This window comes from Dendropsophus ebraccatus, chromosome 11, assembly GCF_027789765.1.
Source record: "Dendropsophus ebraccatus isolate aDenEbr1 chromosome 11, aDenEbr1.pat, whole genome shotgun sequence".
Classification (NCBI taxonomy): Eukaryota; Metazoa; Chordata; class Amphibia; order Anura; family Hylidae; genus Dendropsophus; species Dendropsophus ebraccatus.
The window spans coordinates 36,978,577-36,994,171 of NC_091464.1; the positions used below are offsets into that span (position 1 = coordinate 36,978,577).

Here is a 15,595-nt window from a genome sequence, read left to right on the forward strand (position 1 = left end):
AGAAGACGTATTTCTATTGTGTAAATAGAAACTGTGCTGTCTGTCATTCAGTCATATTTGTATGTCTTTAGTGATCAGATTAAATGTCTGATTCAAGATAAGTGGAGATACTATGTTATGTTTTATGTCAAAATAATTACATAATTATATTCAGAGCTAAATTATTTAAGATTGGAAAACATTCTGATATGCATTTGACAGTCGGATTCTTGGCAGGCACAAATCATCTTAACAATGAACTTCCATTAACATGTGTATTTACTTCATTTAGGAATCATACACACATATACGTATCTACCACAGGTATAATTTCATGGGTTTGTTAAAAGGTGGTCATTTGTAACATGAAACATTTTTTAGCACAATGCCTGCTCTATGAGGTTGCCATGTATTTATATCTCTCCTCTGTGTATACCCACTGACTACCAGCCAGAGCCTGCATGATATTACCCAGAATTCTTTACTTAGCATTTAGTGTAAATATGTGGTGCTAAAAAGTTTGTATGCAGGTGAGAAAGGCTGGAGGTTTTGCACTATGCAATTAAGCCATTTTAAAACCTAGAACAACAGGATAAATAAATGGATGTGGACTTGGATATTGCTAGGCGAGTATTCTATTAACTCATTTGGGTGTAATGTATTTGTAAATTGATTATACATAAAAAGGGAACTTACTGTACAATATAAGAGTTTTTAAAAATAAACAGAAAAGATGTGGGAGGATTGACATAATTTATTAACTAAAGGCTCTATGAATTTCAGAAAATTTTTAAGGATTTATTTTCTTGCCACAAAAATATTGTACGTGTTATTACGTGAAAATATTGAGGGGTGACCAGTCACTTGTACATCCCGCAGCTATTTCTAAAAATACTCCATAGTATCCTTGTCCCCCCGCCGTGTCTATCCTGAGGGTGCACACAAAGCAGAGCTTCTAGCTGTATATTGACAGGCAAGAACTGTCTGCTTAGCCAATAAATGGCCGTAGAAGTTACTTGCCTCAGTCATAATGTTTGTAAGGCACTGATGAACCAACAGAGGGAGCTCCTTATTACCACCTCATATTCGACACTACTGCCAATGGTCACCACTGCACCTAAGACGTTTGACAATCATTTTTAAAGTGATATTGTCACCCCCTTACTCTATGTGTAGTTCTCTACACCATCCAGAAGCTTAGATGGTGCACTTTCAATATATACCTGTATAAAACTTGTCTGTGTCTTCTTTCGGCTCTAAAATGGCTTTAGTTTATTGGTGGACAGTGGCACCTAGGTGGGGCTTCACGACAGTTGGACACACTACTCACTCAAGAGCTGGCACCCAACTGCCATGAAGCCCCGCCTGGATGACACTGTGCATATAGGAGAGGGGCCCCAACTGTTGTGAAGCCCCACCTAGATGACACTGCCCACCAATAAAATGATTGATTTTAGAGCAGAAAGAAGAATTAGACAAATTTTATACAGGTATATATTGAATGTGCAGCATCTAACCTTCTGGAGGGTGTGGAGGACTACACAAACAGTTAGGGGTGACAGTATCATCTGGAAAACATGGGTATAGCCTATGACTGTATCCAATTTCTTGGATACAGTTCAATTTCTTCAGCCACTGGTAATCAAATGCCGAGTGTTCAGGTTCAAACGATTCTGAGCATGCTTGAGGTTCGCTCATCTCTAACAAACAAACTATTTGTACCCAAGAATGTAATAAGGTAATTCCTTTACATCTAGGAGGAAAGAAGGTTTCTATAGCAGTACAACAGTGCATTCTTTACTGTAAGAGTAGTAAAACTATGAAATGCTGCCAAAAGAAGTGGGCATGGAGAACTAAAATAATTCAAAAGGGAGTGTAATATTACAGGTAATGACACTTTTACATGGGCCAATCATTGAGTAAATGAACACTGGCTCATTGGATGATTTTTGATGATCATTGAATTGTTGAATCATTCAATGAACTGTTTGCAGCAAATTGCACTGTGAAACCAGGTGATTAACAGCCGACAATAATTTATTGAATTGGCCGCACAAACGATCCAATGAGTGTGTGCACGGCCAGTCTGCACCAATGATCATGCCTTGTGGAGGCTCTGTAAACAAGTGCCGATCACAGAGATCCACGTTGTATGCTGAAGTCCATAAACCTGTGTAATGACTTTGAATGTTGAAGTGGAAAGCTAAAAGACATATGTAGGCGCCATAGGGTGAAATCCGGGAGAAAGGTGGTAAAAACAAAGGCAAATGGATTTGCTCTCCTTATGATGATGTACTCAGAGCACAACATCTAAAAACACTCTCAATGAAGAGAATGATGGAGGTCGGAGCAGTTACAGGTTTCTAGGTTGCTGGGATCCTGAGCCATTGGGTCCCAACAGAAAACGCAGAGTGGTGGGGTGTCCCCACACTTGGCAGTAGTGGATGTAGATGAAACCTTCACTGGTCGATAATAGATATAGGACAAAGTTCAAAGCAGGGTCTAGTAAAAACACATTTATTTGTCTCAAGGGACATCACGTTTTGGGGTACAGGGGACCCCTTTTTCAAGTCAGGGAGACTTTGCAAATTCTTCATCTTTTGAGGCTTTAGCAGTATTTATATCTGCCTCCTTCTAAATAATTTTAAATGTCTCTCTGTTAGTTACATTTCCAGTCCCTTTACACCTCCTATAGGCTGCCATTTTACCTTTACAACAGCCTTAAAGGGGTTGTCCAGTGAAAATATTTTTCTTTTAAATCCACTATTGTTAGAAAGTCTCAAGTCTTCCCATACTTATTAGCTACTATAATGTCCTGCAGGAAATGTTTTATTTTCAGTCTGACACTGTGTTCTGCTGACATCTCTGGCTGAGACAGGAGAGGCTTGTCAGCAGAGAGCACTGTGTCAGGCTGAAAATAAAATATTTCCTGCAGGACATACAGCAGCTGATAAGTGTGGGAAGTAAATTACAAATTTATATAACTTTCTGACAATAGTTGATTTGAAAGAAAAAGATTTTTGCTGGACAAGCCCTTTAACATCTCTAGTAAACCATAGTGGTTTCTTCTTTCTTTTAGTACAGTTCCCAATAGGAAGTTGGTAACTGCAGATGAACCTGTATTAGTATGATGCAGTATCAGATTCCACCTTTCATTCCTCATAGACTGTTTGGAAAATGAAAGGTGGATTCTGATTGGTTGCTAGGGGCAACTGAGCCAGTTTCACTTTACACCACTTTGATAAATCTCCCCCTGTGTTTAGAAATTTCATATTAGGATTCCCATGATTAACTGGGGTCTAGAGCATACAGCTATCTACAGAGGCCGGCAGGGGGAGGGTGGGCGGACAGAACGCGCGCCGGGCGTGCGCCTGTGAGCTCTGTCACCTCCCCTCTCTCCCCTGCCTCTGTTATAAGATAGTAACAGCGGCAGGGGACATAGGAGAGGCGGCAGAGCTAGGGGACATCAGCTTATGGGATCTTTATGATCCCATAAGCTGATGTAAAATCACAACCTGGGCATTGAGGCATCAATGATCCCAGGTCGTGAAAGGGTTAAAGAATCACTGTTGTTACAACTTTCACAATTTAATTCAGGGAATGTGTTTAAAACATGGTGCCAATTTACATAGCGGGCAGACAGCGGGAATCATTACCGAGGGTTCAGGTTCGTACGAACCCGAACCGAACTCGGTTCGGACCATCCCTAGTTATGATGCATCATAACAAAGCTATCCTTACTTGTATCCAGGTCCAGTCTTCTGAAGGCAGCTTTTTAGTCGGGTTTTGGTAAAAAACAAAACAAAAAACAAAACAAAAAGAAAGACCAAACACAGAAGTCCCAGCCAGTCAAATGACTGCCTTCTCTGTGAGCGCTCAGATGACCAGGACTTCCTGCGTTTGGTCACTTTTTTCAACCAGCACAAGACCAAAAATCTGCCTTCAGGAGACTGTACCTGGATACAAGTAAGTATAGCTTTGTCTTACAGCATGATAACTAAAAACAAATTAAATAAATAATTCATGTAAATTAAACACATGCTTAATTTTACATCCCCTGTTGATTTAGATTTTGAAAGTTATATTGACAGGAACATTTTAAATGGTGTATATGAGATAGGGCACCTGGATCAGTAAAAGTGTTTTTTTTTTTTTTTTTAGATATGGCATGCTGAATGATGAAATGAATGTCGCTGCTGCCTTGAATCCTACAGTGTCTTTATTATCTGAGCAGAAAAGTGTATGCGTAATGTAGTCTTTAAAAAAGATTTGTTTGTGAATCGGTTCTTTATTGCTGAATAATTTAACACTGCTGGACTTCATGTGTTCTCACCTTTTTCCTGTTCCGAAACAACCTTTTCCACAGCATACTCCCAGTCAAAGATGAATCGATAGAAACATAGCTGGGTGTACAGGGCCTTCTCTGGATACTGCAAAATAACCGAAGAGTACATTGATGTCAAACTAATCTTTGTGAAAGGACAAAGAGTAATCTAACACAAATCACACTGGTAAGCAATCCATCAAAAAATTATTTATTCTATAACCCAAACTTTAATCTATGGTTATTCCATTGCTCACATAATGCAATCATACCGAAAACAAAACTCATTACCCCAATGACAATGCTGGATTTTGAAAATATCAAATCATGCAATTTTCTAGATCGAATTTATACACATTATTAATGCTACGTAGATTACACAGCCATTTATTAACGTGTGGGGAAAATTTACTGATGTTCAGCTGGAAGTAGAAAAACATTTACAACTTCACATTGAGCCTCCCCCCACCTATCTGCCCTTTAATAAGTTTTTTTTTTAGTACAAAGTAATTCCATAATCTCCTGCAAAATTGAGTTACCATGCTGATAACGCCCTGTATTATTTGTAAGCAAAACTCAGAATACATTCATACAGGACTTACATTACAACTAACAGGTAGTACTCACAAAACATCATAGGTTTACTGTATCTTGCACTAACAGTTGGTCATTTTATTTCATTAAAGATTTAGGCTATGTTCACACTATGTAAAAACAATGGCCGTATTTTATAACAACGGTCGTTGTTATGAAATATGGCCGTTTCTTTTACATAGTGTGAACATAGCCTAAATACAGTTCTGGATACAACTAATGGGCAAATGTGTATTGTCTACAGCTCCCTGGCTAACTCCCACTCTCTTTCCATTGGGCTTGATCTTGTCTCTGAGCTCTATCCCTGTGCCGAGGGATGTAACCCCCTCTGACCAGCCCTTCCTGCCTGCCACGCCATCTATCTGTCATATACACATATATATTTATTAGAACATTTAGTGAGAGTAGGATGTGATTACATCAAGCCAGCTTGTGATGAACGGCGCTAAATAAGGAGCAGACAGAGTCAAAGCAGCAGGTGATGCAACCTCATTGACAATAGTGCAATTGTCTGCAGGGAAATTAGATTTTCTGCAACAGGATTGGGTGGGGAACTGGTGTAAGTGCTGTGGAGGGGGGTAGGCAGGGTGGGAGGACTGTGATCGAGAGCTGAGGAAAAGCAATGCATTCTGTTGATTGTAGTACTGAGTATCTGCCCATCCAGGAAGAACACTCACAGTAGCTGGCCCAGATTGGCACAAAGAATAACTTAAAGTGACTCTGTACCCACAATCTGATCCCTCAAACGGTTTTTAAACCAAAATCTTTCATGGGGTCCGTTTGGAAGGTGATGCAGTTATTGTCCTAAAAAACAACTTTTAAACTTGCAGCCCTGTGTCAAATTGGCGTGGCCTAGAGTGCGTGTGCCCAAGCCTTGCACCACCTCTCTGTCCCTCCTCCCTGCCCTCACCATAATGAGAAATGCCCTTGGCAGGATTTTTCCTATTCATCACCTGTGTGAATACTGCACATGAGCTGGATCATTAAGACACCTGTGTAGTGATCCCACAAGTGATGAATAGGAAAAATACTGCCCAGGGCATTCCTAATGATAAGGAGAGTGGGGAGGAGGGACAGAGGGGTGGTGCAAGGTTAGGGCACAGACACTCTAGGCCACACCAATTTGACACAGGGCTGAAAGTTTAAAAGTTGTTTTTTAGGACAATAAATGCATCACTTAACAAACGGACCCCAGGAAAAATCTTGGATTATAAACAGCTATAAGAAGTTACAATTGCCCTAACACTAAGGAAACATGATGGTACATCACCTAGCACGCTTTCCAAACATGCCCTTGTAGCCTGCCTCCCCCATCTGTATATAAACCAATTTTACTTTTATAATCTCCTGTGCTGTATGTAAATTCCGGGCAAGTAGTCATCTGGGCGTGTGGCTCCTCCATCTAGTCACAGTCCTGGGCAGGTTTCAGTGCTGTAATCAAGGCCTTCTAGGTGTGATTGAAAGCGCCGGGCCCTCACCGTTAATGACAGGCTGCAGCGATGTCATTAACCTCTTAAATGCCACAATTGCGCCATTTAAATGTGACAGGAGCAGCTCCTGCCACTTATGGATCGGGACCCCCGCAGTGTGACTGCGGGGGTCCCGACCACATTCGCAGACCGCCGGAGGTCTCTTACCTTCCTCCGTGCAGTCCAATCGGCGCTCTGTAATGATCAGTGTATGCAATCTAAAGATTGCATGTAAAAGTCCCCCAAGGGGACTTAAAGGGGTTGTCCGGCGATAAAAAATTATTCACAGAATAACACACATTACAAAGATATACAACTTTGTAATGTATGTTATGTCTGTGAATGGCCCCCTTCCCCGTGTCCCACCACCCCCACCCGTGTACCCGGAAGTGTGGTGCGCAATACATTACCTGTCACGTGCCGACCACGGTCTCCGATCATCAGCAGTGACGTCTTATTCGGGAGGCCGGCTGATCTTCCCGGGTGCCGGCCGCCCTCTGCAGTGTCATCCGAAGCTCAGCCGCGATTGGCTGAGCATAACTGTGCTCAGCCAATCGCGGCTGAGCAGCTGATGACGTGGCCGCGTCATTAGCCGCTCAGCCGCGATTGGCTGAGCACAGCTATGCTCAGCCAATCGCGGCTGAGCTTCGGATGACGCTGCAGAGGGTGGCCGGCACTCGGGAAGATCCGCCAAGCTCCCGAAGAAGACGTCACTGCTGACGATCGGAGACCGTGGACGACACGAGATGCGGTGAGTATAATGCACCACACTTCCGGGTCTAGCGTGGGTGGGGGGAAACACGGGGAAGGGGGCCATTCACAGACATAACATACATTACAAAGTTGTATAACTTTGTAATGTGTGTTATTCTGTGAATAATTTTTTATCGCCGGACAACCCCTTTAAAGTGTGTAAAAAAGAAAATGTTTAAAGGGGTTGTCCGGCGATAAAAAATTATTCACAGAATAACACACATTACAAAGTTATACAACTTTGTAATGTATGTTATGTCTGTGAATGGCCCCCTTCCCCGTGTTTCCCCCCACCCACGCTAGACCCGGAAGTGTGGTGCATTATACTCACCGCATCTCGTGTCGTCCACGGTCTCCGATCGTCAGCAGTGACGTCTTCTTCGGGAGGCCGGCGGATCTTCCCGAGTGCCGGCCGCCCTCTGCAGCGTCATCCGAAGCTCAGCCGCGATTGGCTGAGCATAACTGTGCTCAGCCAATCGCGGCTGAACGGCTGATGACGCGGCCACGTCATCAGCTGCTCAGCCGCGATTGGCTGAGCACAGTTATGCTCAGCCAATCGCGGCTGAGCTTCGGATGACGCTGCAGAGGGCGGCCGGCACTCGGGAAGATCCGCTGGCCTCCCGAAGAAGACGTCACTGCTGAGGATCGGAGATCGTGATCGGCACATGACAGGTAATGTATAGCGCACCACACTTCCGGGTACACGAGTGGGGGTGGTGGGACACGGGGAAGGGGGCCATTCACAGACATAACATACATTACAAAGTTGTATAACTTTGTAATGTGTGTTATTCTGTGAATAATTTTTTATCGCCGGACAACCCCTTTAAAAATGCCCCAAAGCCCCTCCCCCAACAAAGATTAAAATCACCCACCTTTCCCATTATATAAATAAAACATATAAAAATAATTAAATAAACATTATGTACCGTAGCGTGTGTAATTGTTCGATCTATCAAAATATAACAGTCATCACCCCGTACAGTGAACAGCGTAAACGAAAAGAGTGACTTAACACAGCTCCCTGACACAATTGTTACATCAGGGATCATGTTAACCCTGGCTACATCTGTATATATACACACACACATATAATATATATATATATATATACACACACATATAATATATATATATATATACACACACATATAATATATATATATATATATATATATATATATATATATACATATACACACACACACACATACATACAAACATATATATATCTCTATATATCTGAAAGTGATCAAAAACCCCCGCCACCCCGGCCTGGAGCATACATCACCTGCTCCAGGCTCCTGCTTGCTTCGGGGCCTCCCGGCATCTCCCAGCGGTCAGCCAATCAGTGCGCTGCCCTGCCGCAGCGCACAGATTGGCTGACCGCTGGGGAATGCTGGGAGGCTCCGAAGCAAGTAGGAGCCTGGAGCAGGTGATGTATGCTCCAGGGTTGCCCTGATTGGCTGATGAGGAGAGAGGGGAGCCGGGAGCTTCACACAGGGCTGCAGGGGCCGGGTCACATATCTGCAGCGGAATGAAAATTCCGCTGCGGGTGTGTGACCGCATAGGCCGTCACTATACCAGGATCCGCACCGGATTTCGGTGCAAACTCGTAGCGTGATATCTGCTGCGGGTCCGGTACGTGTGAAGGCACCCTTAAAGCGAATGTACCACTAGGTACATTGCTTTTTTTTTTTTTTTTTTTTACACGAACACACCAATGCAGGAGCAGCGCCCGGTTCCCGCACATGGCGTTGGTCTATTACCAAGCACCTGCCAGGCATGGAGCACTGGAGGCGGGCCCGTCAACCCCTGTGTGACAAAACCCCCTCTTCTCTTTGATGTGGCTCCATTGATTCTAATGGAGCAACGTCACACAGGGGAGGGGATTTCATTACACTGGGGGCATTCCCAAGCTCATTAATTGCTGCAAGCTGGAATGTCTCCTTATTCCTCCTCCATTCCTTATCTCTGCTTGACTGAGGCATTACAGTTTGTGGCAATTTAGGGGCTTGGGGAAGCCTCTTTGACACACTGTGCTTCCAGAAAACACTGTGCTTCCAGAAAAATGCCCTTATTCTCCTTTGTAGACTTACATATTGAAGGTACCATGTGTCTCCTTGACCTAATATCTATCAGTGGTAGTCAGTGGTAACCACAAGCAGTCCCCCTCATTGCACTGCTAACCCCCCACAAAGCACAGAAAATAAATCCTATGGCATATAAGGGGATAACCAGACTATTGGCCTTCCATGCAAAAATGGACTAGTAGGATGACGTGATTTCTTTTTATTTACAGGCGGTATAACTAAAATGAAGAGCTCTGAGAAAGATGCCCCAGAATTAACTCCTCATGGGAAAAACAAGTATTTACTGAAACAGACATGTCATAGAAGCAACAGATATTACTTGTGAACTTAAAAGTTCCATCCCTCCCATTTCAGACTGATATTGTGGCTTAGGAGTAAAAAAGACAAATATTTTTATATTCCTGTGGATGTCCTGAGTATGCACCAGCAGACTACAGACTTCTGCCTTGGGCAGACTAAAGTCTGCAGTAACAGCAAGTGCCTGTAGTGTGCAAGCAAGAAGCTTGGTATTTTGAATTGCTAACTTCTCATGAACATTGGTTCAGCCTCTAAATAGTCTCCGACTTTCTTGTTACATCTTCCTCAATATGGAATATACATTTTAAATGCCAGGTAAAGCCACACAAATATATACCGCTGATTGATTTGATATAATGTTCATGACTAATTTATGTAAGAAATAATTGACTATAGCAGCATTCCACGCTCATAACAAAGACAATGAGAACTAGGCTTCCCCGCACCCTCCTTTAAAAATGAGAGGTACGAGCTACGCTGCAATAAGCATCTCATTGTCTCCACACAGTTACAAATTTCACATTATGTATCACTGCAAATATATTTTTAGAAAATCCTGATTGCTGCATCAGGAGAGTGAGAGACGGGGAAAAAAGGACAGTGATTAAGTTATTTGTTTAGTTTTTAAGATTCAGTCGTAATTGCGGGTACACGTCTCCCTGACTGCACACATGCAGCAGGTTGAATAGAACGCTGAAATTACCTCCTTCATAATAGTTTGTTTTGATAATGTATTGTGTGTCGAGATGATGAGAAACAGTTGCTGTCAATTTGATTAGCCATTATATTTTTATGTTAATTGCCATTATTGGGTCCATTCTGTTTAGTGTCACCATAGAAGCCATACAATGTTAGCATAAATAACAAATTGGAGTAAATTAGGAAGATATATTTTTGCCAATTCATTTTAATTGCCCCTCAGTCCTTCCGTTGGTTAACGCAGCTGTTGACCCATAATAAGCGCTAGGTCAATATAACTGCTTGTCAATTCAGAAATGCAAAGTGCTGTGGTTCTGAGTAATGGATATACAACAACCTTTGCCAGCCAACTGAAGCAAAACGAATGGCAAGTCACATGGAGGAATAAAGCAGCAGATATGGAGTTTAGCGACCTCATATTAGTAGATGGGCTAATTAAAAGTCACTGCCTAAATGGGTAGGGAAAAATGTAATATATTTTTTGTCTCTCTCTATCGCTCGCTCTCTAATATATCAACACCTCCTGTACATTTGCTCGCTGGCACATTTTGCAATTAGCAAGATAGGTGAAAACAAAAGAATCTATTAGATTTTCAATGTCAAATATGATTAAGCTGAAGACTTAGAACAAGCATTAATTGACTCGTTCTCTGCCATTTTTCTTCTCAAGTATGGAACGGCTGTTCTATAAAAGAAAAAAAATAAATCACATTTACAGAAAATGTTGAAATACTGTCATACATACACTAATTTTTTTCTTTAATAGTTTTCTCTTATTAGGCTATTAATAATATGCCCTCCTATGAAATCCATTGGAGGAAACCTTTGATGCGAAGGATAGTGTGCGCCCTCTTGGGCACTATGCAATAAGAGACAATGTCTACGGACAAATAAACATAATCGCCTATTGGTATCCCCCCCCCCCCCATAAAAATATTTTGTGTCTTGCAAAGTCCTTTCAGACACATGATCTAGATGGATGCAGTAATGGACAAAAGAGGGGGAAGCCCGAAGCTATGTAGTCCTATATATAGGGAACAGGTAAGCAGAATGACAATTATGAGTGAATGCTTTATACAATTAGGCAATGTCATGTGAAAATACTTCTGCATTCTCAGTCACTTCACAACTCCCTTCTCCTCGGAGTGATGCAGTAATTAAAACCTAATTATTATCTTCATTTTAAACAAAACCTAAAGTGAATACCAATTAATAACAACATACTAATGAGCATCTGCTGTGATGAAATTGAATATGAATGCGCAGCAAATTTCGGGTAATTTATTTTCGGGGATGTGCCACTGGTTGCATTTGGCTGGTGGATGATGAGAATGTACATCATTTGCCATCACTCAATTTGGCACATGGCAATTGGCATACAGGGTCAAAGTTTAATGCTGCAGATGTTTTTCTTTAAATTATAACATAGTACACTAGTAATTAGCAGTTAAGATTTAATTATTAATAAAATCATACACACATGCTATATATATATATATATATATATATATATATATATATATATATATATATTTTTTTTTTTTTTTTTCTCACACTCTCACAAATATGTAAAATAATGAACAAAATATAGCTATATACATAAACACACACACACACATGTATATATACATACACACAGAAAAAGCCATGAAGTTTAACCTTTATATGGCAAATGCCAAACTGGGGGCAATGATTCCTTCCTGTCCTGACTACATGTGACAATTAGAATAGGTTCCTGGATCCAGTCCCACCCATCTATTGCTCATAACTTGTAATATATTCTTCAAGGAGGGCATTCAAACCCTCCTTAAACTTGTAAGTATCAACCATCACAATGTCATGTGGCAGAGTATTCCATGGTCTCACTGCTCAGAATCAGAAACGTAATCTGTTTCAGTGAAACCTTCCTTTGTTTCGACATGGTTAGGGGCCTAGGGAAAAAAAAATCTCTGTACTGTACATTCAAGCTTGATAACCTGGTTAGTACTTAGTACTGCAGTCCACCCCATTACCTTAAAGCGACTCTGTACCCACAATCTGCCCCCCCCTTCCCAAAACCACTTGTACCTTCGGATAGCTGCTTTTAATCCAAGATCTTTCCTGGGGTCCATTTGGCAGGTGATGCAGTTATAGTAAAAAACAAAACAAAAAAACCCCCCCTCAAACTGGCAGCCTTGTGTCAAACGGCCGTGGCCCCCAGAATCTGTGCCCTAACTTTGCACCACCCCTCTGTCCCTCCTCCCCACCATCTTCATTATTAGGAATGCCCCTAGAACATTTTCTCCTGTCTGAACATTGCACAGGTGCCTTAACGATCCAGCCCATGTGCCGTGCTGACACAGGTGAGGAATAGAAGACAATCTGCCTGGAGCATTCACAATTATGAAGAGGGCAGGGAGAAGGGATGGAGAGGTCGTGCCAGCCTAATGCATAGACACTGTTGGCTGTGGGGCACAGGGCTGCCAGTTTAAAAGTAGTTTTTTAGGACAATAACTGCATCACCTGCCAAACAGACCCCAGGACAGATCTTGGATTAAAAGCAGCTATCTGAAGGTACAAGTGGTTTGGGGGAGGGGGGGGGTTGTCAGATTGTGGGTACAGGGTCGCTTTAATGACCTTGGTCGCCCTACTCTGCACCTGCTCATGTTTAGCCATGCCCTCCTTATATGCAGATGTCCAAAATTGTACACAATACTTTATTTGCATTTATCCACATTATACATTTTCTATGCATTTTCTCTACCCAAGTTGCCTGTAGGTTTTACCATCATAGTGATCCACTTGCTTCTGAGATTTGGAATCACAGATAGTAACCTAACCTCATTGGGTAAAACCTTATACTGCATTGCGCTTTTTTGTGGGATTCCACTGGATACACTAGTGTTGTCACTTACTTTATCCTATCCAACAAAACAAAAATGTACATCAACATATACCAGCCTGACAGAGGCCAAGAGGTCACATTTGTACTCTGTAAGTTGAATGGGGGTGGGAGAAGTGGGCTTCAAATATGTTTAAAGGGCATGTGTCAGATTCAATTCACATTTCAAGCCGCTGATGCTGTTAGAAAGCTAGGTACTTTTCATATATCAGTTTGTGCTTCCAGGACATTAAAAAAATGCTTTTATTTTCCAATGAAAAAAGTGTCAGATGCTTTCCGAGGCTTCAGATCTTCTGAGGTCTCTAGCACCACTTCTCTTCCCACCCCTTGAGCTCCTTGGAGCGCCTCCTGCAGCTGTCAATCATGCAAGTTCAGGTATGGGATGGAGAGTAAGGAGGCATTATACTGTATCTTGCAGCAGATTAGGAGCTTGGAAAAGTTTCTCTTTTGTGCATATAGGAGTCTTCTTATGAACATCAACCTAAAAGTGTCAGAAGCTTAAAATGTGAGCTGCATCTGACAGATTCCCTTTAATGTATATGCAGGAGAGCTTTCTTGGTGTATACATTAAATGTACATTGCAAATTCAATGTAAAACTACCCTTAGGCCAGTGGTGTCAGACTTGCAACACTCTAGTTGTTGCAAAACTACAATTCCCAGGTTTGACCCCTGTGCCCTAGGCTGTTGTTACGTGATCGCACTGGAAAGAGTAGTGCAGTAATCACTCAGTTGTGCTTGAAAAAAAAGAGTAAGGCCCCCTTCGTAACCATTTTTTTGAGGAAACCTTTAGTGTTTTCAGAGTGTAAAATGGAGGCAAAAACAAACAAACCCCCCAAAAAATCCAAAACCAACTCAGGCCACCGGCTTCAGCTGTGCTCCCCTCTGGCTTCAGCCCATCTTCCAACTTAGCGAGCATTACTCGTGCACAGCACCCGGGGGTGGGGGCGGAGGTGGAGCGGCCTTATGTGGCCAGAGGCATAATGCTGCCTTAAGCTAGAAGAGAGTTTGAGAGATAGTGTCAGGAACCAGTGGCTCCCGCCCTGTCAAATACAGCACCGCATTTAACGGTATGCGCTCCTGATTAGGAGCGTGTATAGTTAGAGGGCCAGAGTTAGAGCTTTCCTGGACTGCCTAGCAGTACATCTGCTAGACGGTTTCGGGACGCACATGTGGAGCTGTCAAGGATTCCAGATGCCCCCATAGGGTTCCGGAAAAATCCTGAAGAGTGTCCATGCCCAATAGAACCCTATGAGTAAGGAAATCTATCCCAGGTTCCTGACACGAAATCAGAATAGATTTTACTGAAGTACAAGGGAGGCCTTGTAGGGAATTTTCATTAAAAGAGGATGTGTCTCTCACACGTACACATAAATAGAACTGGCAGGTAAGGGTCTCTGGTATGAACCACTGTTCTACTAAGAAGATCATTTTGCCCCACCTTTTGTTTTTCCTACCGCAGTTTATGGGGATGCATATCTTATTTTTTGTATCCTACGTGTGTTACTTACAGACCTCATGTGCATGACAGCGTACAATTACCACTGCCGGACCTCTGATTCAAAAGTATCTGATTCAGGTCCACAATGGGATGTGGACCCACCTAGTAGTCAATTTACCCCAAATTAAAGGGGTATTTTGGCAAATAAAAATATATTTGTTTCATTTCTTTTATAGTTCTATTACTTTGTAATATAATTTTATTGAACAAAAAATGCTAATTTATTTAAAATGCAGATACAGGGCGAGAGTAAAAAAACATTTCTGTTTTCCATAGGCTCCCTAAAAAAAAATTTAACCAAATTTCCATGTAAAACAAAAAAGCACCACACTAGCCAAGAGCGTACACAGACTACTAACTTGAAGCATATTCCTTGACTGCAGAACTTATTAATATAATGCTCACAGATAGGTAGCACTGTGAAGTTAAACGGCACATTTTGTATCATATACATTATTGACCATAAAAAAAATCCTGTTTAGCTACCATATCGACAATCGGGAGTATTTCACACATCTGAACGGTATGTCAAAGAGTAAAATATTTGATCTCCTAAGCAACAGCAGTGCCTAGAGGTTCTGACAGCGGGCTGGCAGTCATTGGCTGTGCGTAATCTGCCTTTGTATAGCTGCCTGTAAGCGTCTACAAACTATGCTGCAAGAAGTACCAAAATTCACAGGAGCCTAAAGCTATCAAGGGAAAACCAAATTCAGCACTGGAAAATAATTCTAAACGTCTCCTGTATCACTCACGTTAACTATCAAGTAGGTAAAATGTTAAAAACCCATATAGAAAATGGTAAATGATCAATTAGGCTATTCCATTTTAAGCAAAACAAACTTTAGCTTATTTTAATTGGACAATATAAGCTAGAAAAGTTGTCACTGCCATACCAGTCAAAGACGTCAAGCTAAAGATAGTTATTGGGAAGCTATTACGTCTCTGGGAGGCAAAATCTGAGCAGTTTAGTTTCTATGTGGGGAGACTAAATGAAAAAAGATCCGGCT

The 15,595-nt window shown here is 41.9% G+C and overlaps 1 protein-coding gene and 1 long non-coding RNA gene across 6 annotated transcripts in view; one reads left to right on the forward strand and one right to left on the reverse strand.

Moving 5' to 3' along the window:
• Window positions 1-15,595, reverse strand: part of POLA1 (DNA polymerase alpha 1, catalytic subunit) — a 200,685-nt gene that overhangs the window by 28,798 nt on the left and 156,292 nt on the right. For all 4 annotated transcript variants that reach the window (XM_069944819.1, XM_069944821.1, XM_069944818.1 and 1 more), the window contains exon 35: window positions 4,313-4,409. In XM_069944819.1, the coding sequence (XP_069800920.1) occupies window positions 4,313-4,409 (97 nt within the window). The remainder of the gene's footprint in view (window positions 1-4,312; window positions 4,410-15,595) is intronic.
• On the forward strand, window positions 1,310-9,608 carry LOC138767341 (uncharacterized). Of its 2 annotated transcripts, XR_011358797.1 has the most exons (4): window positions 1,310-1,469; window positions 4,141-4,219; window positions 4,346-4,490; window positions 9,422-9,608. It is a non-coding gene; the product is annotated as an uncharacterized lncRNA (long non-coding RNA). The 2 variants fall into 2 exon arrangements; XR_011358796.1 differs by lacking the exon at window positions 4,141-4,219.